General features: G+C 41.4%; 1 protein-coding gene across 1 annotated transcript; it reads right to left on the bottom strand.

The window, feature by feature from the left end:
* Positions 1–9,442: 9,442 nt before the first annotated feature.
* Positions 9,443–21,224, bottom strand: EPHX1 (epoxide hydrolase 1; the record flags this gene model as incomplete). Its single annotated transcript, XM_079550490.1, has 8 exons — positions 9,443–9,668; positions 10,761–10,886; positions 11,773–11,881; positions 14,998–15,212; positions 16,008–16,137; positions 16,732–16,959; positions 19,042–19,222; positions 21,045–21,224. 8 exons carry the CDS (start codon positions 21,222–21,224, stop codon positions 9,443–9,445), a joined length of 1,395 nt encoding a protein of 464 aa, XP_079406616.1.
* Positions 21,225–27,759: the final 6,535 nt, after the last annotated feature.

Raw genomic sequence — 27,759 nt, forward strand, 5'->3', positions numbered from 1 at the left:
ATGATCCACTTGACCTGTCTGCAGTGCTGGCACTGGGGGATTTTTATGTTCTGTGATAGAACTTATTTTGAACAAATGGCCTTCTATATTAACTGTAAAGTTACTTGTGTTGTACAAAGGACAAAATCTCCTTGGCTATTGGATTTCCTTCTTGTGTTCAGAGGCTGCTTAGCCTTGGTGACCAAGCTGCTTGTGGCTGGCATAAATTCAGAATGTGCAGGAGCGGTAACAGGGCCAGCTCTCCTGTGAACTTGAATAAACTCAATTCCAGTTACATTAACATGCTTCAGATCACAGAAAATGGAAAACCTATTAGGTAATGGAAAGTCCTGTGTTGCTAAATAGTTGTTGCTGGCCTTTAAGGAACCACCTAAGGTATCTGATGTGGAAACCACCTGCATGTTTCACCTGTCTTGCAGCAGCCACTTTTCTTCACCACTGGAATCTGCTGCAGTTAAGCTCATGGAAGTATCTATGATGTTAGGACATGCTTTCATTCGAGTAAAGACTAGGGTAGTCCTCTAGTAAATTAGCACAATGCTTCCTTGTGTAGCAGCACACAAATTAAGGGCTGGTCTGCCAGATTTCTCAGGCTGCCCTTGCTTATCTAGCGTCATTTGGGTCTCTGTCTCTGAGATCTGGAAGTAATAAACTGCACTGATCCACATACATTCCTTCATGCTGGTGGATATCTCTGAGAGGATAAAATTAGATCAGCAGGAGAAACTCCTTGCATTCCTTGCAGAGCTTTGGAGAAATGTGGGGAATAGAAGCCTTGACAAATGTGGATATTGGCTGCACTGTATTTGAAATTCATATTTAGAGCCACTGCACATTCTTCACTGTGCTTTTTATAAATCCCTTTGGCAGAAAGCCTAAGCAAATGGCCCAGCTGGAGTTACTGATTGCAGCTCCCAGAAGCCATATTTGCTGAGATCCAGTGCCTCCTGTTTGCCTTGCCTTGCTCAGTTGGAATGGCTGCTACCCCATGCCTCATCTCCTGCAAAGCTCTTGCTTACATTCTAACAGCTTCTTTGGAATGTGAATCCTAAGCAGTCTGATGGTCAATGTGAATCAGCCCTGCAGAGTGGTTGATGGGATTCTTTGTGACACAGCTGAGGACATGAGATCTGAAAAGCTAAAGAAGTGAGCCCTGTGATATAATATCTGTGATATTTGTGCAATTCAGTTGAGTTTTGCAAAGACTAAGTTCCTTCCATAGTAGAGAGTACAAAAAAAAGCAACACACAGCTGGGCTTCTTTAGATGCTACCTAGCTCTTGGGTGTATGTGCAGATTAAGCTCTATCTAGTTTACCTGCCCTCTTACAACCTCCATTTAGGTGTTGAGGATGTGTTGTAGTTTCTCATTTGCGTGTGTTCATACCTTGTCTTCCTTTAGCTTTTCCTATGTGCTGAGCCAAGAGCAGATCTCTTGGCTAAGTTTCTATGTGCTTAAGTGCAGCAGAAGGCTGTATTCTGTCTGTCTCTTCACAGAAATCCACTCCCTGAAGCTTTGCATACCCACAGGTAACTAACAGCACACCGAAAACTGTTCCATACCTTTTAAATCTTTTAAATAAATGGTTTTCAAGAAGCTGGGCTAATCTTAAGGCCTGCAGAGGATCACAGATAACTGTTCCCTTGACTCCTACCAAAAGTAATGTGAGAAGCACAGGAAGATATGGGGAGAAGATTTTTTTTTCTTTTGTCACTAATGTGAATACAATTCCACTGAGTTCAGAGAAAATACTTTTTTGTCTCTGAACTGCAACAGTGCAAGGAAACATACACTTTAAGTCCATATGATGGCCAAAGCTGTAGCTTTCTAAGAGGACAGGTGCCCATCTTCTTTAAGTGGCTCTGCAAATTCTTCTTCTGTCTAATCTGGACAAGACTTTTTGGAAGGGGTTTTGCTTGTCATCTGTCTGTAACAGCTGCAAGTGCCTGTTTCAGATATTTCAGAGTTGCTGAAGTTCTTTCTCTCTGAGAGCAGCTGTCAGCCAGATCAAACTGGAAAGAAAATGGTTGAACGTGAAGGCACTGAAATTTGGGTCATATAATAGAACATTATTCTCTCTAATTTCTCACTTTGTGGATTATCTCCTAACTCTTGCTGGATATCTGACATCTTGTTGGTTAAGCCATAGCATCCCAGCTGCAACAAGTGCAGGTTCCCAAATGTTTGTGTTCAGATACAGAGTTCCCGGGTTATCTTTACTTGTCAGCAGAATTGATAAGAATTTGTTGTTTGGAGAGAATGTATGGAAAGGTCAGCTGTCCGTCTATTGCATATACTACAATTAGCTTTTAATTCCATTGATGAAAGAATGAATGTGATTCTCTGATGTAACTGTTGGGGTATTTGAAGCTGCTTTTCTTTGTTCACAATGCCTTATTACTGATTTTTCAACCAGGGTCCTGCAGTGTGGTGACTATGGATTCCTGGTTGACAGCAAACTTTGTTGTCTTTGTAGGGAAGGATTTGTTCTCTTCTATGGCGGCTCAGTTCCTGATGCCTTAGGGAAGTTCTGGTGTAGCTGATATTCTTAAGTTTGAATGGATGGAAATTGCTATCTCAAGACCAACTTTTATGGTCAGTGGAAAGCAAAAGTCTGGTGTTGAGTAAGGACTTCACTAATGCCGCAAGCTAAGCTTATTTCCAGCCTCAGTTTCCTCCCTTCGAAGGGCAGGTGTCAAAATGATGGAGCTGGATTCTTCATAGTGATGCCTAGCAATAGAACGAGACGCAATAGGCACAAAGTGGAACACAAGAAGTTCCATACAAACAGGAGGGAAATCTTTGTGAGAGTGACAGAGCACTGGAAACAGCTGCCCAAACAGGCTGTGAAGTCTCCTTCCCTGGAGATATTGAAAACCTACCTGGACACATTTCTGAGTCGTGTATTCTAGGGGACCCTGCTTGAGCACATAACTACCACAGCCTACCGTATAACACAGATGTGATGTCATTTTAGGGCCTTAGAACACTTTTGTCTTTATGACTACAAACTGAAGATTAAGTTTTGAAGTAGAATAGGATTTCTGAGAAGTCACAGGGCAGTGGTTGCAGTGTCTGATACCTTTCACCTCTCTGTATTAGATCTCCATAATATTCAGGTAGGAATGTGTGGGACAGTAACCAGCCAAGGAGAGATGGAAATGGTTCATATCTGTTTCTAGACTCAGTGGGTAATTAAATGCTGGTTAATAGCTAATGAAAATGACAAAAACAATCTTTAAAATGGAGCTCCAGAAATCTTATGTGCAGTATAAGGAACTCCTGCAGGTAGAGTCAGAGTCAGTTGCCATCTCAAACCATTACTGCTGTGTGGTTGTGAACCTGCAATTTGTATGTAGTGAGACAAAGGGGTGAAGGTTTGTGATAGAAGTTAGTGACTGTTTTTAGTAGGTATCTGTTTTGCTTCTCAGATGTTTTTAAAAAAATAAAATAAAATAAAAATAGTCGCAGTAGAGGAAGACTCAGAGCAGAGGGAAGATTGATTTATTTCTTTATTTTTGGCACACAGCTCTTCTTTCTATATGAAAATCTTCCATGCATTTACTGTTGATTTATATTTGGCTTTTCAGATCAGTTGCCTTTGTTATAGTCAGCTGTGCTGAAAGGTAAAGCACCAACTTGTTTCAAGTGAAGGTGTTTCATGTTAAGACTTTGAATTTTATATTTTTTCTTGCCCAAGGCAAATCAGCTGCATTTTGATTTTTCTTCATCTATACCTGTAGAGAAATTAAACCAGCAGCTACCTTCAAAATAGAACAGAAAGTGATTTAGAGAATTGCTAAGAACAGTAATTTGGTTGGAGGCATAAGATTATTATTTTTTTTTTTCTACAACAAGGCTCTCGCTTTAAAGAATGGAGTAGGCTTTTCTTACTCTTCCATGTTTTACATCGTTTCAAAATTATTTCTGAAATAGAACCTGCTTATTCCTTGGGAAGTGCATAAATAGAGAACTAATTGTTTCGTGCCTCTAGGAGGACTCATTTGGGCAATAATGGCTGTTACTTTTCCTAACAGGAAAAAGACGTAATGGTGAGGTTAAGAGAATTGATATCTGTGTTCTGCAGTGGGTTCTGCTGCACAGTTTTGCATGAGATATTACTTAATCTGTCTCTTGTTTCTCTGGAACATGAAGGGTTCTTTCTGATTACTGTAAAAAGCTTAAACAGCCACGAAAAAACCTGTGGGTGATATAAACGAACAGTGAGACAAAAGAGTATGGACAGACCTCATCTCCCTCGATGCTGCATGAGAACTCCTAGAACTCAGGAGCTGCAAATATGTTTTCGTCCAAAATCATCCCAGCAGTGCAGACTTGGTTGAAAATTAGCTTAATAACTGCGGGAAAATAAATTCTTAGACTACATCCTGAACAATTAACCTCTGCACTCTGAGCAGAGGTGAGAAAGCAGCGATGGCCTTATAGCCCCAGGAAGAATGGAAATGCTTAGGCTCAGCGGGAACGGAGCTGCGGCCCAAGTGTCTTATTCCTGAAATTGTTCTGAGGGAGGGCTGCTGTCCAGAATGCAGAGAGTTGGAAGGTGGGCCAGGCCTTTCAGATCCCTTTGGACAGGGAGAGACTGACATCATTTATCTTAAGTACTTCTGGGCAGAACATATTTGCATCCCCTTTTGCAACAGGGATCTAGGAGTGAAGCATCTTGAAAAGGAAGGAAAGGGTATTTTTCTGGTAGCCAGCATCAGCAGGATGGGCAGAAGTTGGTTTTGCATTGGATGCGGACTGGATGCCAGTGCCAGATCAGGGACAGAGAGGAGTTTTTGGGGCACAGGTTGTGCATTTTTTCACCTGTCTCCTCCTCTGTTCCTGCCCCTAGGGCCAGTTCGTCCCCCAGACCAAGGGGCTGCAGCTGTTGAGCAAGGCAGACAGCTGGATCCCAGCACAGGGCAGGGTCTGCCCCTCAGCCCTGAGGCACAGTAGACAAGGTGAAGCAGTCTGTTTTTTTCCTTGCACCTGTTTTGTGCTGTTGAAACAGTCACAAATCAGTTTTCACATATAGTTGAGACTGTCATTTTGATGTTCGATTCAGTAGCTGAGTGGTTGTGTATGGTTTGGTCTTCCTGCATTTCTATTCGCATTTTCTTTGTGCTGTACTCCCTTTGCAGTGATCATGTGCTGTTGTTTGTACCATTTGAGTGGTACGAAATGGTGTGAATCTACCACGTGGGGGTTATCCTTAAGGAGATGGAAATTTGTCAGTTAAATAGAATATCTCATTGTTCCTCCCATTTTCAAAACTACAGCTATTAACCAGACATTATTATTATTATAATATTATACTCAGTTATTAAAAACAGGGAGCATGAGCATCCTTCTAAACATCTTAAAATCCAGTCAGGAGGGGATTCTGAAGACTGAAGTTCAGGCTACATCTAGCAAGGGGAACGAGCTGTCGCAGCCCAGATTAGTTTCCAGATAACCAGTGCCAATCATAAGGGGACTACATTTTCTGGTAGCATGGGCATAATGCCACCAAGGCTGTCTGGCACTGCACAGAATAGTTCTTCCACACAAAGAGAACTAATCCTAGCAAGACGGTTTTGGTGTGACTTATGTTCCTTCAAGTGCTATCGCAGCAAGGCAAACAAATGGCATCATTTCTCAGTGTTTTCAAATAAGCAAGCCTGAAATCAATATGAATTTATTCCTTGTCTCTTCCTACAGCTGCTAGAGAGATGTTTCCACTCCTCTTACAGACGAGAATGTATCTTCATGTAATGCACGTTATGTATTGTACTTGCTTCAAAACAGTGTGTGCATTTGATTGACGGCCTTGAGCAGACATATCCTTCCCTTTGCTGATGTGGTGATGAATGGGGCCCCTCAAGCACTGTGATGCTGGACTTAACAGATTTAATTTTTCACTAAATGATGGTTGAAATTCCTTTCTGGTGTAAACAGTGTGGGGTCTATTCACACTGTTTTTAACTCATACTCTGAGTAAGCTTGACTTTTTCGCTTGATGTGAATGAAGTCTTGTTTAACTGCAGAAGGTATACAGACAACATTCAGTAGCTTGGATTTTCAGGATTTTATGATTTGTAGTTTGAAAATTAGAAGTCAAATTTGGTTGTAGTGGGAGCTAGTTTTGCTGGAATGTATGAGAAAGTGATGATTTAAAATGTTTTTCTGTGCCAGAAACAAGTACGTTCCATCCCCTAACTGAAGTTCTTTGCAAAGTAAGTTCTGCTTATTTTCAGTGGCATTGCTCTGGCTTTGAAATTCTCATCTGGACTCTTCACAGTCTGTAACACCTGAAAAGCAGGGCTTAGGTCACCTATTTCTGTTATTCAGTGAGGAATAGGTGTATGTTTTGAAGCAGCTTAAGGAGGAATAGTAATTTCATTGAGCGGGGATTTTAGAACTACGGTCCAGAAAAGGAAGTTTCACCAAGAAATGGCCCTTCAGCAGAACAAAATGCTTTAAGCATCATCATATTCTGAGTTCTCCTCAAGGATGTAGTTTCTATTTCAGAGAGCCTTATTCCCCAGCAACAGCTCAGCCAGCCTAACAACTGGATATTTTATGGCAGGGTATTTGGCCTCATTAGAGGAGACTCTAATGATACTCTGCTGGCACACTGAAGTATCCCAAAGCACAGGTTCTTACTATTATTACTATTGCACTAATATGATACACAGTGTTTCTTGCTAAAAGGAATGTTAAAATTGTTTCTGGGTACCTGACACTCACTTTTCCACTGCTTGCTGTAGTACTGTACCAAATAATTGTCCACTATGAAATAGCAGAGCGTGTATCAGAAGTGAGTCTGGGTTCACTAAAGGTGATTATAATCCCAACCTCGCTCTCCTGGGAGAGTTCCTGCCTGCAGGAAGAGATGCAGATGCTGTCAGTAGCCCACAGAAACTTTATTAGTATTAAACCTTGTACTACAGGCAGTGCAATTGGCTGTATTTTGCTAAAAACAGGTGGTTTTTTTTTTTTTTTTTTTTTTTTTTTTAAGGGGAGGGGGATTGATGACAAGCTTTATGGCTGGCACATAGCTGAATTTGGCACTCTTGCACATTGCCGCAGGATTCAGCTCTGTTTGTGTCAAGGTGTTGATAAGCAGGTGATGAACAACAGCTGTTGATTGCTGTGGGTTTAAGGTTTGAGAAGTGTGACATTAGAATTCAGAGCAATCTTTGATATGTAACAGGTGCTTACCCACCATTTCTTAACTTCTAAAGTCTGTATCCTTTTATGTCATCTTTGCTTTCTTTCTTTCGAATGGAATTCAATCAAACCCATTTTCATGCTGGATTTAATTTCTATGACTATTTTCTGTGCTAAGTTGAACAGACAGTAAGGACAGCTAATTTGTAGTTGGCTGAAATGCACTTACCTGGCATGTAGAGTGCGGCAAGGACATGCTCACTTAGCATGTGTTCGTTGCCTTTGAGCGCTGTGAGGCACAGTTGAAAGTAGAAGGGTCTAGAGGTAGGGATTTTTTTGTTTTTTTTTTCTGGTGCCTGGATGGGTGCTGTAACATAGTGTTGCTAAGTGAGCCCTGATGTGCCTCTTTTCACTGAGGCTGGTCCCCTTCAAGCAGATCTGCTCCAGAAAAGGAGACAGAAGACGGAAAATGCTTCATGCTTTCTACTTATATCTGAAAAAGAGTTTGCCAGGTATCATGTAGCCAACTTCCTTCCCACTTACTTTATCTGCACTGAAACTGAGCAGCCTCTAGGGAAGTATTCAGTTATATCTGTGTATGGCAGTGTTCCCTAGCACCACAGCAGATGTCTGCATGTGTGTTAAAGATGAGAGAGGATGATCTCCAGCTCTGAAATACAAGGCTGTGCAAGAGAGAGAAGTAAGACAAAAACAAATGGCCAGAGATCAAGGATTAGTGCAGGAGGGAGCCCGGAACCTTATGACCAGCTGTCATTGTCAGAGGTAAGCCCATTTCTTCTGAATAAGCCATGTTTTGGCAACACTGAACCTGAACAATTCTATATTTTCTTGCCTGTCTCTTCACACCAGCCTAAGCCTCAATATTTAGCAGATGAGAACACAAAAGGCTGGAGTACAGGTAGTGAGAGCTCTCATCCCTGCTTGGAAAAATGACCAAAGTTGATCTACAAGCAGTCTGTCATGCCAGAAAGCTGGCTTTGAGCCCTCAGATTCAAATGTGTCCAGGATCAGTGTTGCCTTCCCCAAACCAAACTGTGGGAAGAAGCAGTAACTGTTATTTAACAGTTTCCATTCTGATTAATGCTGTAAAATAAAACTAATCTACACAAGTGTTATTAATGGATTATATTTACCCTGCAAGCATAAGGAAGGAAGTGTATCAGACATGATGGGAGAACAAAGCCATTCTGAAATCACTCATCTGCTTAACAGTGCCTGAAGCTCAGCTGCACTCACTGGGGATTGTTTTAAGTAAAGATACTCAGCCCTTCAGATTCAACCTGATCTCTGTAACAGATGTAATACAGAATCAGTAGTTTCTAATTTGACATTTACTTTTGCTTTCACTAAACAAAATCTCACCTGTTTAAAAACATAAGACAAATGTTTGTGTGTAAGTGTTATTCAAAATTTAAAGCGAGTTCCTTTTAATTTCAAGTTAATCAATGTTTTATTCGTTACTATGATGTGTTTACCATACTCTGCAGAAGCAGTGCAAAGCTACTGTGTCTTGAACATGTCCAGGGCTTTTACATTTATATTTTAGTTAAGAGCAGAAATTCAATGCAGAGGTAGCTTGTCATGTCATATAATTACTCCTATCCCTGCTCCTCCTCCTGGTTCAAGCTATGGGAGCCGATGTGGCTCATGCACTCAGCTGACGCTTCAGCTGCTCCTCACGCATTGTTTTCCTGGGAGAGCCCGGTGCAGGGGAGTGGAGGTTTCTTGCAGCCAGAAAGCTGCTTAACAGCACAAGCTGTAAGAGAAAGGCAGCCAGCTGGCTGTCTTACTGGGCACTGTAGATCAATGCTGATTAATGGATGCAGTTAGGTCTTGCTAGGCTGTTCCCCATTGTTTATGTGAGGAATCTCTCACATACACCAACTCAGTTTTTACTGGTGTCATGAAGAAAAGCTGTTAGTAACAATTAAACTGAGCATAATTAGTGGGAAGGTCTATTTTTCAATTTCTGTGTATGAGGCAGTAGTATTACAGAACAGATTTTAGAAGTCTCTGCTGAGAGGGAGAAAATAACCAAGCAACTTCATGCTATGTTCTTAGCCTAGCTGCTAAGAAAATTTAAAGCATTTTAAAATAAGCAGATTTAAGTTTGTGAAGTTGTATTTTATCTAGCTATCCTCCATTTTTCTTGCTGTCTTCTCACATCTGATCGAGAGTGAGATCTAATTACACTGATTAAAGTAGACTTACTAATGCCTGTACATTTGCTAAGCTATAAGCAATTACCCTCCTTTTCGTAAGGGGAGTTACTTTTTTGTCTTTGTCCAGAGTTGCTCTTTCTCTACTTTCCCAACAAACTGTAGAATATCTTCAGCAAGAAGTTCAGGTTCCTCCAATGCTGCAAAGTGGCCACCTCGAGGCATGAAATGGAAGGAAACTATGTTGGTGTATTTCTTCTGGGCCCAAGCCTGGGGTATGTGCATGATTTCATTAGGAAAGGAGGCAATGCCAGTAGGTACTTGCACTGTGAGCCTGAGAGAGAAGAGAGAATAATTTTATCTTTCAAACACTTCACTGAGCAAGAAATGGAAAGTCCCTTGGAAATGCTATTCTTCAACAGTCAGGCAGACCTACTAGGCAATTAAAGCTGACTTCCAGATCTTAAATTTGAATACTAGACAACACTCCTGTTTCTGAGGGGGAAAATGCCAAAAGACTAACTTTTTGCATACACTGATACAGATGGCAGTTTTGTAAGGGATCCATGACAGAAGAGTTAGAAGCATGGAAACTGAGATCTCCAGGAGGCAGCGAGTATAAAGTTTCCTCATGCTGCAATCAGGGCTCAAGAGTAATGTATTGAGGGAAAAGCAAATTGACAAGGGCTGAAGAGAAATTTACAGTGCAAATTACAACTAGAACATGTTGAGTCAGGACAGTGGGAGGGTTTGAGGAGAAGAACCTGAATGGTGGCTGCAAGGCGAAGGTGAGAAGAGGGAAAGCAGTAACGGTAAATCTGGACTAGCTCAGAGAAAGCTTTTCTTACCATGAGATTTTGTCCTATAAAGCGTACTCCTGTAGACAGCTCTTGCTTTTAACTGGCACAAATGTGCTCTACAGAATATTTTCTACACGAGGAAGTAAAGAGAAGCAACTGCATTTCAAGGGAAAAGTACCTTAAAGTGGAACTGTCCATGCTTGTTATAAACAGAGTAATATATGTTGAGGGCCTAAATATCCCCTACACGTGAGCCGCTTTGTCTGGAGTGACAAAGATTTTAAGATTTAGACAGAAGAGGATGCCTACTTTTACGTAGGTTCTTGAGACTCCTTCCTCTAGGCATGTAGAAGTTCTGTATAGCTCATCTCATGTAGGCAGAACTGGAACAGGATACTGCCCACAGTGCAGCCACAACAGCTTCAAGAACTGTTCAAGAACTGAGTCAGCTTTCTGGGAGAATCATTGCACAGCTAAATAAATAGCAGTGAGCTGTGGTTGCATATACCTCAGGGCAGGTTTGCCTCTGCGTTCATGAACTTGCAGCAACCACAAGACACAAACAGCTTATCTGCAAACATAGAATTCAATTCAAAACAAAATATTTAAAGAAAAATAGCACTTACTTTTCATGTTTCTGTGTGCCTATTCCTTTATGCAAATTTTCTTTGTAGAAACGCATTGAGGAGACGATGCAGCCTGACACCCAATAGATCATGATGTTGGTGAGAAGATCATCCAGGTTAAACTTCCTGAACAGGTAACCCCAGATATTTCTTAGTTACTAAGTAGTGCAAAATAGTATTTAGTTATAAGGACTTCACTTTGGTTTTGTTGAAAGAACTGTTTAACTCATTAAGAATAAAAATGGAGAGAGGAAGTGTGTTAACTTCCCCCTTCCTGTCAGTGGCCAAATAAACATGTTATAGGCTTTCAAACACAAACTGGAAAGTGAAATTTTAACTTGTACAGGACAGACAGACTCCAGCATAGCTGTCTATACTGTCCAAGTCTGGGAGAATAGAAGCAGCAGAGTCCACAAAGCAGATTGCGCTATTATTCATAATTTAAAATGCTACCATAAGCTTTCAGTACAGGAATTGCAGGTACTCCAACATATGCAATAATTAGTGCAAATTCAATATCAAGTTGTAAGCTGTTTGCAGTGAAAACATTCTATTCAAATTCATTTTCATTGGACCCTTTTGTAAAATGCTGTTTTGTTCAATTCCTGCTAAGTACCTCAGTAATTTTCAAAAGGAGCTTCAACTATTTCGGATTTTTGCCTCAGAGTAACTGTGATCACTTATTAGCAAACTGTACATAGATGAAGCAATACTGATTAATTTAAAGCAAGTTCACAGAACAGTTAAGTATTAATATTACAGTGAAATGTGAGTTCTGTTTTCGAGCATCTTAGATCAGGTGAAGTTTACATTTGTCTGTCCTAATGCTGTACTTCTACTTAGGTCAGTTTTCGTTCCACAGAAGCTGGGGGATGTATCTCTCTGTAGGAGATCAAACTGGGAAGTACAGCACTGCACCATTTGTAGTCTCTGCAAGCTCCTTATGAGATGTGATAGACATTCGTTTAGCTTTGACTTGAGGCTTAATCACCTCATCCAAAATAGCACTTACCTCTCAAGTCCTCCATCTTCTAAGTTACGGAATTCTGGATCAGTCCACACAGAAAACTTCTCCAAGATGTATGCAGCCAGTCCGACTGGAGAGTCATTCAAACCACAGCCTGAAAAGGAGGAGGGAAATTTAACTAAAAATGAGATGTTCTACTGCTGTTCTCAATTTTTTTTAGTTTTAGATGCTGCCCACTATAGTACAGGGGAAATAACTTTACAAAGCTATTCCAGCACCTATGATCCTAAATAGATTAACAGAACAAGTCAGAGCCATTTATTGTTGAATCATTAACACAGTACCTTCAAGTCAGCAGACTCCAAATTAGCTCATACTGAATGTTTTTAAACTGATGTAACAGTATTGGAATTTCTGCTGCTTTGGTTTTTTTTTATTTTTTCTTTTCTTTGTAAGCTAATAAGATTAAGCAGTATGTGCCAAGCAGGGTTTGCTTCCATTAATCTGGAAGTTGGCACATATTAAACAGTACTACAGGGCCAAATCCCACATGCCTACACATAACCAGAAGAATTTACACCATTGTTTAACAGCAAAAACTTTTTAAGGATTATTAGAAAGTAATTAAAGAAGAGCAAGGCTTTGTTAAAAGGTCCACCTTTCACACTAGCAAAAGCAAAGTGCCTTAATGTAGAACAAGTCTTCATGTAACTTTTACAATTGTTTTGTTTGGATTGAAAAAAACACACATATAATTGGAACTTTATTAATACATCCTGGGGGTATTGATATTGAATTGAATACATCCATGGGGGTATTGATTGATGCTCGGCTGAACATGAGCCGACAGTGTGCCCAGGTGGCCAAGAAGGCCAATGGCATCCTGGCTTGCATCAGAAACAGTGTTGCAAGCAGGAGCAGAGAGGTGATTGTTCCCCTATATTCAGCACTCGTCAGGCCGCACCTCGAGTACTGTGTCCAGTTTTGGGCCCCTCACTGCAAGAAAGATATTGAGGCCCTGGAACGTGTTCAGAGGAGGGCAACAAAGCTGGTGAGGGGTCTGGAACACAGGCCATATGAGGAGAGGCTGAAGGAGCTGGGAATGTTCAGCCTGGAGAAGAGGAGGCTCAGGGGAGACCTTATTGCTCTCTATAACTTCCTGAAGGGAGGTTGTAGTGAGCTGGGGGTCGGCCTCTTCTCTCGTGTCATTAGTGATAGGACCAGGGGGAATGGTTTCAAGCTACGCCAGGGGAAATTCAGGCTGGACATGAGGAAGTATTACTTTTCAGAAAGGGTGGTCAGGCACTGGAATGGACTGCCCAGGGAGGTGGTGGAATCACCGACCCTGGGGGTGTTCAAGGAAAGACTGGATGTTGCGTTGAGGGACATGGTTTAGTAGGAGCTATTGGGAATAGGTGAACGGTTGGACTGGGTGATCTTTTAGGTCTTTTCCAACCTTAGTGATTCTATGATTCTATGATTCTATCCTAGTGCCATGAAACAGGGACTATAAACTGTTCACATTGCTCAGAAAAATCTTAGAAAAAGGTTTTCTTGAGATACGGCAATATATTTGAAGTTCCAGCTGTGCAACCTGACTGTGCTGTGAGACAACCAACACTACAGCAGCACAGCTTTACCCATTAGTGCTATTTAAATGTGTTAGTTGAGTTTCAGTTAACAAACAAGTAACACTTGTAATACATAGATACTAAGTGATCCAAAAAGCTGATTTAGCATGCAGAATTGGACAAGCAATATACTTCTCACATAATTCACTTTGATGGAACAAAGAAGAGTGCATCAGTTTACACACAGATAGAATTTACATTGATCCTCACAGTACTGTGAATACAGGCACTGCCTCTTCAATCATCTGAAAATGAACTCACACTTCATGCAGGTAAGTATGAAACCAGATGCATGCATCTGCTGATCAAAAGCCAGCTCAGAAACAGCCAACATACTAGTATCAGCTAAAAGTCAGAAATGACTTCCCTGCTTAGGACAGCTCCATGTCGTACCGTGTACCACCAGAATACTCAGGAAGACCTTGGCAGTCTTCCTGGCTGGGTTTCTCTCAGCTCCTTTCAGCTTCCTTCTCCTCGGTGTTATTTTCCCAAGAAGTCTTCCCCTCTGCTGTTCCCCCTCTCTTCACTGTGCTCAGAGTTGCTCCTGCTTCAGCTCTCAGAACATGAACTTACTGCTGGTTCCCAATCTGTACAGTCCACACAGTCTGCTGTGGCAGACCACAGATCACAGCTAGGGACCAGAATGGGCCAGAAAACCACAAGAGAGAGCCCACCTGTGACTAGGTAACTGCCAGCTTCCTTGTCTTACAGCAAACAAGGAATTAGAGACTGATAACTTTTGGAAATCACAACTCAAAGCAAGCCAAATTATTTTAAATCCATAAAACTATTATTTTGCCAACGTTTTTAGAATACCCCATTTCTGTAGCTAAGTTTATGGAAGGACATTAAGAAATAGTTTCTACAACTCTGTCTTTATTAAAACCTATAGTGAGTGAGTCTTGCTGCACTAAAATAAAATACATTTAGTATTCTTGACTCAGTTTTTCAATTCAGCTGCAAAAGATACTTTTAAAATAGAAACACTTAACAGTTAAAACAGTTAAGCAATCTGAGTGATTAGCAGAACATTCATAGGGATACACATTTCGTTTTCTTTAAAGTCTGTAAGTGATTCATAGCAATGAGTAAGAACCAAATTTGATTTTACCTTTCAGGTATTATTTATGTCTATAAATAAACTAGCTTGTATGCTGAAACAGCTAAAAGCTTTTTGGAGTTTACATCTTTTGGCTGTGATTGATTCTCTGTAAAGAAACTGTCTTTCGTTCTCAGCGTAGCTGCATTTGCAATTACAGTCCCCAGTGGCAGCAGATGTGGAAAAGTATTGTGCCATTTCTATTTATGAAAACTGAAAATGAGGTCAGTGGCACTTGGAGGGTGCTTGCTTTTGAGGTACAGATGTATCCTTTTGTATGCAAAAGTGAGTTTAATACTAAATACCCCTCTACCGTAGAATGGCTTGGGCTGAGAGCCATTCCAAAGACCATCTTGTTCCAACCCCCCTCCTAGTCTGTTATGAGTTACATGCATGCAGAAGAACCTGCTGTTTAAAACCTCTAACCTTCCTACTTCCAGCTTTGTGAAAAACACTCATCTTCTGCATATTTCAGCAAGGTGTTTTGTTTTCAAGACATTACAGCTAAAATTAAATAAGTATTTTTGTTTATTTCTTTACCAACAGTATCAGGTCTTGTAGCCTGTATGTGACTATAGCCAGACTCTTCCAACATCTTGTAGAGCCCTTTTTTCAAGAAGGGAAACATCCTCCTGACGTCTTCCTCGTGGAAACCAAAGAGCCCTGGAAAGTAGCGGCCCAGCAGAATGGAGAGCAGGTGGGTGAACCCCAAGTTTGTAACTAAGGCTAGGTTTAAATGAAGACCTTTCAGATGGCTAAAAATAAAAACAGAAAAAACCCCCACAAATTACTGAAATAAAATATGATTCAAAGTTGTTAAATGTGTAATATAACATTTTATGATGCTTTGATATAAATGTTGTTAGATGTTATATTACTAATCTATAACCTATATAAAATAGATTACATATATAAATGTACAGATATAAAAAGTTACATTTAAAATATACAGAAATGGGCATCCTTTAATTCCAGTCTCCCAATTACATCACTGCTCACAACCTTGGTTGTACTTTGTAATGTTGCTTTTCACACAAAAAAACAAGTCAAAGCGGAAGCTGTCAGTGGTCAGCATACAAACCCAGCTACTAAGCCCCAAATTCTGCTATTAGTGTAAGTACTCATACCATTCCAGTCCCTCTGGGACCATCACAAAGCTACTGCACAGCTGTTTGTGCTGGGGTACAGCTCTGGATAACTGCTTTGCACAGAGCACTGAGGAGGAAAACGACACAGTACTCGCTTGTTTATAGACTTGGTTTGGAACAGTCAAGTCACACAGAATCACAGAATTGTAGGGGTTGGAAGGGACCTCTGGAGATCAAATCCAGTCTCCTCCCAGATAAAGCAGATTCCCCTGCAGTAGGTCACATAGGAAAGTGTTGAGGAGGGTCTTGAATATCTCCAGGGAAGGAGACTCCACAACATCTCCAGGCAGCCTGTTCCTGTGCTCTATTATTCTCACTGTAAAGTCTGTGAGCAACAGCTATTTAAAGAATAAAATAGCTTTATACACCAGTTGTAGAGCAGTGTGTCAAATGAGTACTCACCTGGGAGCTATCTGGGCCAGATTGGTGCAGATGAGCCAGCCACAGTCACCACCTTGTGCGTAGAACTCGTGGAATCCCAGTCTGAGCATCAGTTCATAAAATACAGAAGCAGTGCTTACAGAATCAAAGCCTGCAATAAAAAAAAAAAATATTGCATTCATTTCAGCTGCACTTCTGAATGTACAGCATTTGTTCTCCCTGTCATGACAACAGTTAAATTCCTAAAAAGATACAAGTCCATTTTTCCTCACCTGTCTGACAGTATATGGAAGCCCTTGTCACATTGTCTGGGTAAGGTCCAGAGGAGGAAGCCCAGTCTTCACACCCTTAACCCCACCTGTTCTCCATGCATTTGTCCCACCGAGGGGTTGCTGGACTCCTTCTAAACGACAGTCATGCTCTGAGCTGAGCCCTGTCAGAGACACTTGGCATTGCCTGGGGAATGTGTTTCCATTTTGTCTCTGTGAGAACAGTCTTATCTTAATGATAGCAAGAAACTGTCTTATTCATGAGTCTTCACTAGTCCTTTCTAAATGATCTATATATTACTCCTGAATCTAATTAATGGTGACACCTAAAGTCTCACTCATCTCTCTCTCTCCATGTGACATGTGAAATCTTTGCTTCTGTGCTGGGAAAAAGAAGAAGTTACCATCTGCCAGTAGAGGCTGTCTTGCTACGAGTCTGGACTTTCGTTAGTTCAGTTTCTTCTTACACATCTTACCTTTTTTGTGAGGTGCTTCGGAGAAGCCGTATCCAGGGATCGAGGGGCAAATGACTTCAAATATGTGTTCACTGCTGAGGCCGTGGCTGGCAGGATCCGTCAGGAGAGGGATGATTTTGTAAAATTCATAAAATGAGCCAGGCCAACCATGAACCATTAACAGTGGCTTTGCAGACTGGCCCTCAGGCAAACGAGGAGGCTTTACATGAACAAAGTGTATATCAATGCCTGGAAAACAAAAACAAAAACAAATATGCTTAAGTTTTCTATGACACTGAAACTAATTACACAACAGATTGTGAATAAATCTTTTCTGGTTTTTTTGTTTGTTTGGTTGGTTTTTTTTTTGTTTTTTTTTTGTGAGCATTCAAGTACCCTGCACCTCTCTGGATCCATGTTATCCAAGGAGCTTAAAACACTTTATAATGTACAGTTAAGCATCACTACACCTGAATGAGGTTGTTCTCTTTCTGTTTTAAAATATATTGGAAAAATAAGACATAGAAGTGAAGCAATCTACCACTGCTAACACTGTGAGTCAACTTAAAAGCAGACGAGACGATTGCATCATCTAGACCAAGAGCCCTTAAATTTTACCCAAATACCCCTATATGGCACCAGAAGGCTCTGTTAGTCACAGATTTTTCTTCCTCAAAGGCATACAATTGCAACTTGAAGGCAGCAAGAGATAAGGAATCCATCATAAGCAGCAGCTGTTTCTTTGGGGGCGTTAATCACTTTCCTTGTTTTATCCGTGCCTGACTTCTCATTTCAATATGTCTAGCTTCTTTCTCCAGCCATTGATCTTAATGTTAGAGCAAAAGGAATTTTAAAAGCAATCACTATGTGTTCTCTGTCTGGAGTTCATCTTAACTTTTGATGAACTAACTAACCTGTGTCCAGGATTTGAAAAAACATGTTGCTAAGAGTTGAAGAGTTCAACTTCTTGATTCCATTCTACCTTTTACCCAAGCCTTTCAGTATATTTTTGATAAATCAAAATAGAAAATGATGTTCTTGTACCAGCCTGGTCATTGTAAAGCAAGAAGGTAAAAATTGCAGTTGTTTTTTTTCCATGATCCTTATGATGTACTAGCCATTTCACGCAGTGTTGCATTAGGACCTACAGGTTATCTGCTTTTCTTCAAATCCATTCAGGGCTCTGCTTTCCTGGAAACAATAATTTGCTCTTAGTAGAACCTGAATGCTTCATTTTATAATGTATTTAAGCACATTTCACTTGCATCAACTCCATCCCAGCCTCTCACTGGCTGAGAATCCCCCTCCTTTACAATTCTTGGATTTCTGCATTCTCTGAAAAACATTCAATGGATGACAAAAGCTAAGGATCCAGTATTCGACGTCAGATCCTGTCTTTTCATGGCAATCACCCTTAATGTTCAAATCTCTCTTCTTGTTGCTACACACATGACATTGTTCTTAACTTCTTTTCCCTTTCTTGTCTCAGGTGGTACTTTTTTTTCCTTCTTTTTTTGGTCACAAATTTATTTTAAATATTACAGTTAATTGCCCCATTTCAAATAATGTGCATTCATGGGGGCAAGTAAAAATAATATTGCATGATCTCAAGCGTGAATTTTACAGTCACATAAAACAACTGTCTGCTTCACCTAAATCCATAGCTGTATATCAAATCACCCAAGTACATCCCTAACTGAAGTATTTAAAACATCCAGTTTGACCAAGCTCCAATAATAACAGACCTTAACTGAATGGCCTCTTTCAAAACGAGTCTGTTTTGAATGAGAAGACAAAGCAGTCACTTGGACCTGGCAACACATCAACTCTAAAGGAAAGGCATTCTGCCTTCCTAGGTCTATGAGAGCATGAAATGGTGCAGCAGGGTACGTTGGCCCTGCCAGGCTGGGATAAACATGATCAGCCAGCACACTCAGCTGATGATCCTGCCAGACTGACAGCATCACGGTGACAGCAGCAGCTGGGGAGCTGCATGGAACAAGAGGTGGCATCTGTGGGTATTTTTGCATGATCGCAAGTCAGAGAACACTGCTACATCTCAAGATGCAAATCCATTTCCGAATGCTTGTGCTTGGCTCTCTACAACTCCAACGGACAACCCATCCATGCACGGGGAAATGCTGTTTGTCCTCAGCGGTTTCAATTACAGTGAGGTAGTTTCTCACTTCTGCTGTAACAGTGGCAAGGATCCACATTATAGCAGCCACAGAGGGAAGGCTCATGCAACATGGCCAAGAGCGTTCTTACACTGAGATCCCTGTAAATGAGATTATGTATTACTGTTTATTTTTAAGGAAAAAAGCCAGATACCTTGAATTTTAGTTTTGAAGTGGGGATACTTGTTGAGAACTTCAACTTGTTTCTTCCAGTTGAACTGGTTCTTCCAGTAGGAGACAACCTTCCTGAGACATGCCACGTTAACCCCATAATGGAAGCAACTGTCCTCCAGTGGCTCAGTGAATCTAGCCTGGTCAAGTCTTCTAAATAAGTCCTACAGGGAAAATAAAAGAAGGGAGAGATGTTACAAGCTCTTGTGTCTGCTGTCATGCTCTACTGTGTACAGTTTCTAATCATTCCCAAGTGGAAAAAGAACAGTGTCTGAATAATGTCTCCAGTGATGACTGTGCCTTTCACCCATGCTCCATCACTTTTTTTCACTCCTTGTTCTCCTCCAGATGCTCCTTGTTCCTCTTCCAGTTATAGCTGTTCTTAACACCTTCACTTTCTTTAGCAGCACTGGCTAATCTGTCTGCCAGGCTGATAGCCACAGAGGATAGAACCCAAAAAGCAATACTGCACTATGAAGAATCTTGATCAAATTAACCTCAGAATGTAAGTCTTCTTGCCTTTTCATAGGGACTACCTTTGAGCCCAGTCTCACAGAGAATGCAGTGAATGCTCATTGCTCTCCTTCCCAGACCAAGCTGCTGGTCTCCTTCACTGTGAAACACTGAGAATTTCACGCAGTTAAAGAGTTGGTGAAACTAGACTGCAGTGAACGTTTCCAAATCATGTGAGGTCACTACTGCACTTCATGGTTATGGGAGATGCTGCCAATACTGCAAATTCAGTCAAAAATCACTCAGCAGGGAAGGACAGCCAAGAGCCTTCTTCCTGAAACAGAACCACAGAATAGTTGAGAATCTGGAAATCCTACCCTTCTCAGGCCTCTGTGGGGCTTAAACTTGAGCAGCACTTTCCAATAAAGACAACTCACACTTATAAGACAAGTTAGGTGTATGTGCTGGCTCATGCCTCACACTGAACAGGCAGATATTAGTACATAAGTTTGGTATTGTGTTTTGGTTTTTTTTCTTTGCAATTAACACACATACCAAAAAAAAAAGAATTTTTAAATGAAGCCTTTAACACATTTTGATGTGCAAGTTTTTTGTCCACGCTCAACATTCAGAAAAAAAAAATTGTAACTTAGTATAATTTGTAGCTTACATAAGAATTTATTTGAAAACAGTTTGTTACTGGTAGATTATGTTGCAATAGCTATTATAAAACCAAATAATGCATATCACTAAAATCCTAAGGTTATAAATTATGTAGCTTTTTGTCTGCAGTGTAAGGGGAAGATGTATTAGAAATGAGTGTCCACTGCTATTACTAAGGAGGACAACAAAGTCCAAAAAAATCCAGGCCTAGCTTAGAAAATAGTGATCTAGAGACACATTGAAAATGAATAATATGAGCAGTCCCAGGAGTATCATTTGAATGATTACTCCATAGAGATCTGTGAAATTGTGCAATCCCTGACAAACACTCACAATCAAGGTCTTGTTATCTAGCAAATTCTGCTATGCATGTATTTACTGTAATTAACACTGCATTACTGTTGACCCAAGTAGATCATAAATTACAGAATTAGCATCCAAGGCAGCTGCAAACATAAGGCACTCAAGGAAATGAGATATAATTATTCTTTTTTTTTTTTTCTTTCAAAACCAAAGATATTCTTTGTATTCTGGTCTACACAATTAAGCAGAGGAAGGTGCACAAAGAGGAACACAGCTGAGTAATCTGTAATATGATTTTCATGTTTATTAGGCCTTATAGAGAAGGCTTATTTACTAGCAATTTTGAGACAGACAGCTGAAAACAACACAATACAGCAGAATGTGAAATCTGTCTATCCATTTCTATCTTCTGAAATGCTGGGAAGTCCCTTCCCCCAAGCCCTCCACACTAGTCAGTCATTTTCATGAATATTCCACATTGGTTGAATGTGAAAAATACTTCCAGCAAGGCCTGTATTTATTTGGCCACTTCTGACTTCTTTTTCCCCCAAATAGAGATTTGCTTACGCTTAGCTCTTCTTCTGTAGTTTCCACCTTGAATGGCCTAATTGTCCTATCTTCTTCAGTGTCAGGTTTCTGTCCCTTTCCCCACCATCCCTCTTTGAATGCGAGCGTCTCTTCTTTCTTTTTGGAAACTAAGAAGTAGATGATGATTGCCCCCAGAATCAGGAATATCTCCAGCAGCATAATGCCTGCAAGAGAAGGACAGAACTGATGAGCCCCAACAGATAGCTCAGAGACACGAGATGTACTTGGTTAAGACTGTAAAGGTTTGCTCTCTTTCTAAGATAGGATTTGGTCTACATGTTTACAAGATGTTCTGTCAGCCTCATGATATCAACACTTCTGTAAGATTTCAGAAATAGGATGTTTTAACCTACACAGCTCAACTGGGAAAGAATTAAGCATTTTACGTAAATGAAACTTAGTAAAAATAGGAGTTAAAGCAGGTCAAGAGAATATATGGCTTGATAATTAAGCAGTCCTCTGATTAAACACACTTCCTCATTGGCTATTGATTGCTGCTGGACTTCTTCAATAGCAAAGGGAGTGACTGTGGCTGCAACTCAAGTTCAGAGCATCCTAAGTAGAGCATCTCTTCAGTAAAGTACATATTTAAAAAAAAAAAGGAAAAGAAAAAGAAGAAGAAAAAAAGTGTATGCAGAATGAGAAACAAGAACATGAGGGCAGCCATCTTGTATCTCCCCATCACTTTGGAGGAGGGGAAGTATTTGCAAAACCCTTGAAGGCTAAAGAGTGGAAGGGCCTTCCCTTTCTTTCTCCCACTGAATGTTTTTGAAAAGAAAACAGAAGACCACAGACAAGCACTCCAGCTCTTAAACACCCCTCCACAGTCAACAAAGCTCTCTTGAGCTGAAAAACAACCTGATCTCATGGCAACAGACGCATTACCTGCCTGCAGAGCTGCTGTGTCTTATCAAACAGAGTATCGTTTAAAAAAAAATTCATTTGGAATATATTTGAACTGCTTTATGCTGCAAGTAGGAAAAAAAAAAAAAGGTTACTCATTCTTTTCACCAATTAATGTTTTCAAGCATCCCTTTAAGTACAAGAAATGTTTGCTGGGGAACACTGCTGTCATCTTCTTAGTGTGTAATTTTAAAGGATGTCATGATTCAAACACTCATACTCTGAGAAACTGATAAAACATTAAGTACTTCAAAACTTCCATAGAGCAGGCACTGTTTATGGATGGCACTGAGCAGCACACATTCTCTCCAGACTTGAGAGGTTTTGTTGGTTTTACTGCTGCTGTGAATTAATTTGATGCTCTGGAATTGCTCAATCAAATAGTAAACAGAACAGAGCAACTGAATTCCTGGGTCAAAATACGAACTGTAGCAAAAGTTACTCAAGTTCACATGTAACAGGGTTAAGGGTGACTTTATCTTGTAAGTGCCTTTATATGATGTGACACGTTCACTTCAGTTGAATTTTCTGAAGATTGACATAGAATAAATAAGGCAATTAGATGGATAGAAGCATTGAAATAAGCACCCAATAAAACGTTTGAAGAGAAGTCAGGCACTATGCAGATAGGACAGCCAGCTACAAAAATGTATCACTTACACATACAACTGCTGCGGCCTTGGAAGTGACCTAATATTCCCAAATCCTCAGGAGCCAGAGAAATGAGAATGATTGGCACTGGAGGAACTTGATCTTTCTATTTGCTTCATGGGTCCTTCTGTACTGTCCGTAATTTGAGAAAGTGCTAGTTTTCCTCTGCCACGAACAAGGCAAGTCTCTATGTGATTCCACTATACTTGAACCACAGATTATCCCAGAATTAAAGAGCACAATTACATTTTACTGCAGAAAGAACTTGAGGGGCTTTTAGAAACTTCAAAGCACTTTACACAGAAATAATAACTACCAAGGCATTTAGTAGATAGGATTTCTCCTGTTACTTATTCACAGAGAACAGCAGTTTCCCCAAATTATGACACAACTCCACGTCTGGACTACAAAGGTTTGCCAGCAAAGCTGTACAAACACCACATATGAAAGGAAATATCTTCCACTCAAACACTGCGCAACTCGACTACCATAGCTTGAATAATGTGCAGTAGTTACACCTCTGAATGGTGCTATTAAGCCATATCAGTAGAAAGCAGCAAGGGCATGGGTGAAGCAAGTGCTCTAAGAGACCACACTGCTTTCAGATACACACCACTGTGTACTGTGATTAGTGTTAATAACATTTTTGCTCTAAGGTTGGTTTACTAGCAAATTGTGAGGTGGCTCAGAGCACTTAGCACGCTAAGACACTGACGGATACAGGATTTATTGATTAATAATTACTCTGCAGGAGAAATAATGGCTCCATTTACAGATGATGTTTCAGTTTATTTTTGTTCTGTTACATAACCCCCCATTAGGTTTTACTGAACATGTTCCCCTCTGCCACAGCATCTCTGTTTACAGATCGATTTGCCCAGAGAGCAGCAATTACAGGTGTCTTTTCCCAGCAGATGTGGAAAGAAGAACCACTGAAGGACTTCATGAACTCACACCACCTCTAACAGAGTCTCTTTGCACTGACAGCCTAAAAGGGACAAAGCCATGGCACAATCCACGTGTTTCACCTTCAGCCTGTTGTCCTACCATATTTGGGCACCCCATTTTGGCACTTCATAACACCAGAAGCAAGTAGAAAAATGAGGACATTTGTATAAGAAAAGCTTCCTACTTATGTGGTTTATGGAGCATGATGACAAACTTCAAAATAGCCAAGCAATGCAGGAACTGCTTTGCATGCAACTGATAACATCTCCCGAGTGAGCACAAAAGGATACATTAACATTGTAGGAAAAGAAGAGCAGTAGGCAGTGGGTAAAATAAAGCGTCCCACGCAGGAAAGCAAATGAAAGACAGGAAATACACATCCAGGAGTTTCTGGTTTGTCTTGATAAGAAATTTAACATTTACATTTTTATTGCCACAAGGAGGTGGCATACAATGATACCTCCAAAACAACAGGAAGAAGTGATACAATCCTGTTCCACAGTCTTTTTCTAGGTTGTTCGCAGCTAGGAGTTATGCAGTCCAGCAGGAGCCTAAGACCTAAGGAGAGGCCTACAAACAAGGAAGGAGGTCACCTCCCCAAGAATGGGAGCCCTGCTGTCCCCTAGGGACAGGGCAGCTGGGCACCACACAGGAATAGGACTGCAGGCGACGACAGGGCTGGGGATATGCCTCCAGCACCACTGAGGGCTGTGCAGAGGAATACCCAGCATCTGTGGCAGTTAGGCACGGCTCCCTAGCAGCTACCCACCTGCTTTGCCCTGTGGACAGCAGCAACCATCAACAGAAGGCTGGTTTAAGGCTCTGAATGGACCACTCAAAGCTTTTGCTTGCGAGTTAGTTTGCTGCACCTCATTCTGGAAGAGCATTTGAGTACCTTTATAACACATTCCCACCTATTCTGCCATCCTATGATAGCCAAGAGCATGAACTTTTCAGCACTGCACTGAAATCTGATAGGCAGGGAGACTCGAGCCTAGATAAGTAAAAGTATTATGGGACTAAGTTCACTGTTAGCCAATTTGCCTCACCCAGAGAAGGTGTATTTATACAACCACCGCCTGGTCAAAGCTCATCTCATAATTTAAGAATTTGGTATGCAGTATTTTAAGAGGAAGGAGCTCACTTCACAAGAACATGTATTGAAGCAACATTACTTGCTCTTTCAACTCCATACCCGATGTATTCCTATGTGCTACTTTAAAACACGTCTTGTTTATCTCAGTTCTCTTATTTTGCGTCTATGATGTTTGAATAACCCCATTTTCTCCAAAGAGTCAAAAACCCCAAATAAAACAACAAGTACTGGTTGCATAAACACACAGTGGCAGAATCTGACCCAGGCTGTCTGTGCTGCGTGTTACTGTAACCAAATGCCTGAATGGTGGGCATGATTTGGGGGAAAGAAGATCTGTTTCTCTGTGTCTGAAGGCTGATAAAGGATTCTTAAATCAGCACGGTTCTGTTAGAAAAGTGAAGGCCAAAAGAACTGTTCAAACTTCCATAATAGCATTTGACAGCTACAACGTTAAGGTTGGCAAACACAAAGATTCTGTGCAATTTATCCTATCTGGCAAATTCCAACAAGAAAAGCAAACAAGAAAAATATAATTTGCACACATGAAAAGAAGTGACAGCAGCCTGGCACGCGGCTGTCGGGTGAACACAGCTGGAAGCTGGGTCTCCCAGATAGGCATCTCTCAAATCCAGCTAGAGAAGTGGAGGATATCATGCCAGTAAAAAGTTTTTCAGGCCGTTCATAGCCACTGTCCAGCCAGTTAAATGACACCGTTCAATGAAATCGACACTAAAGTACATCTTGAGCTTTACTTCAACATTTAATTTCTAATGTGAAAAAAGAAATGATGAATAGCACATTGTTCTATTTTGCCTTCTAGCGATAATGAGCTTAACCACCTCTTTGTATGCCAACATCTGCATTTTACAGATGGGAATGGAAAAATGTGCACAAGAACCAAAAGAGTTTGATAGAAACAGATAAGGAAATGAGATCGAGGTAATTGTTCCTCAGACTTTAAGCTAAGTTCAGGCTCTATTTTCAGCTTCACCAAATTCTCCAGTGCTAAATATTTAAAGCTGCCTCCCTCCCTTGCAGTAATATTGCCAACGCTTTGCCCAGCCTGACCTCCAGGTCAGATGCAGATTCATCCTGCACAGCTGCTGCTATGGCACAGCTCACGTCCTGCTGCTTACAGTGGGATTTTACAGAGTAATTCTCTTAAGATTCCTCCATTAAATCAGAGAGATCTTCATTAACTAGCAGCTTTACAAGCTTTCTGTGTTAGCACTGCAAAGAAACTGTTATTAAAACCTTTAATTACTAACACACGCAGAACTGACATACACGCGGGGTGCCTAGCAGAGGAAAAAGAGTGCCAACAGTTAGAAATGTTGTACTCCAAAGTACATCAGAACAAAGGATGTGATGATCTTCCAGTTAAAAGAAGGTTTAGAGGCAGAAATGACAAATAAAAGACTGACAGGAGATCAGATTCTGGTGATCTGTAAGGCAGTGAAACAAGGTGCACATCGTAAATTCAATGGGGATCGTGACTCCAAGCAGAAAGGGGTAGCACAAAAGATAATATGAATGAAAATGTATCAGATTTTAAAAAAGAATATTTTTCTTCAGTAATTGTGACTATGGAAACAGGAAGAGACCACAACTTGTAATCTCTCTATGAAGACTTCATTCTCAAAGAGAAAAGGAACTTGAGATGATGATGAGAGGAACAGATGGTAGTCATCATTTTCTGTCAAATACTGCAACACCAAAAGGATGTGCCAGCGTAAACGTGTAATGAGAACAATTCTTCCTTCTTCATATCTCTCTTAATAATATCGAAATGTTGGAGTTCTCTTTGGATTTGAGGGCTTCATTCAGAAGTGCACTACCCGTACCCACCAGATTAGAGCACTTAATGCTGAAAATGAAGTAGCCAAGAGGACCGGTCCTGCAATCGTGCTTTAGTTTGGATTCTTAACATACAGCCATGTAATCTGACAGAAAGATCTACGAGGCAACAGAGTATGTTTAGTGTGCAGATGTGGTGGGCAGCTAGGACCTACAGAACAAGCTGACGGAGCAATAACTAAGTGCCTTCAAGGCAGAAATGAAAATAAAACATCTCCTGCCTCTACCAACAGAGCAATCCGCACAGAAGCGTTCCAGCAGGCAGAAAGCATTCAGTCAGTAATGCTGCTTCAATATCCATAGCAGCTGATAACGCTGCTCTAAAACAAAACCAAAAGAAAACCCCACACAGAATGCAGAGGATGGCCACATCTTTACGCCAGCTGCCCACCTGGCTGTGCAGACTGTGACCAAGACACTCAAGCAAATGTCGTTTCAGAAGCAGAATTTCGTTAACTGAACGCTTTATCCTTTGTGTAGAGGTCCACTTGCAAACACAACAGTTCTTCTAATTAAAATAACGCGTTCAGAAGAGGAATCTGGGACTTTTTCAGTAGTAATTTTCAGAAAGAGAAAAAAAAAAAAAAAAAAAAACGTGTTTCAGCCTTAATTACAAGCAGACCGGAGCTCTTCGGAGAGAAAGACGGCAGTGCTTTCCAAACGCCTTTTCTTTGGGGACTTTCACACTAATTAGAGCTCCGTTTGCCACGTTTGGAGCAGCACCGCAGCGCCGAACAGAGCGCCCGGACACCCCGCTTCTGCCCGTTCCTTCGCGAGAAGTTCCCTTTGCTCTCGGCTCTTCAACAGGGACGGCCGGCAGCGCGGCGCGGCGCCCGCCGCTCGGAGGGCAGGAGGGCACTCGGAAGGCACCCCGCGGCCCCCCCGCTGCCACCCCGGCCCCCGCCCGCCCTCCCGCGCTACCTGCCGCGGTCGGATCGCGCCTCGACTCGCCGATCGCCGACTTCCCCCCGCGCCAGGCAGGGCCGGTGACGCGGTGGCGCGGTGGCGCGTTGGCGCGGACCGCCGGGAGATGTAGTTCCGCGGCGGGGGGCCGGGCCGCTGCGAGAGCGAAATACGATGCGCGGTGGGGGCGGCCCTACCGCCCTCGGGCTGTCTGCGGGCCCCTGCCGCGCGGGTCGCGTTCGACGCCGAGCCAAAACCGCGTACTGCGGAGCAGCGGGCCCGCCGGGCTCCGAAAGGCGGGCAGCCGAGGATTCGGCCCGGCGAACGATTTGCTGC

This window comes from Tetrao urogallus, assembly GCF_951394365.1.
Source record: "Tetrao urogallus genome assembly, chromosome: 2".
Classification (NCBI taxonomy): domain Eukaryota; kingdom Metazoa; phylum Chordata; class Aves; order Galliformes; family Phasianidae; genus Tetrao; species Tetrao urogallus.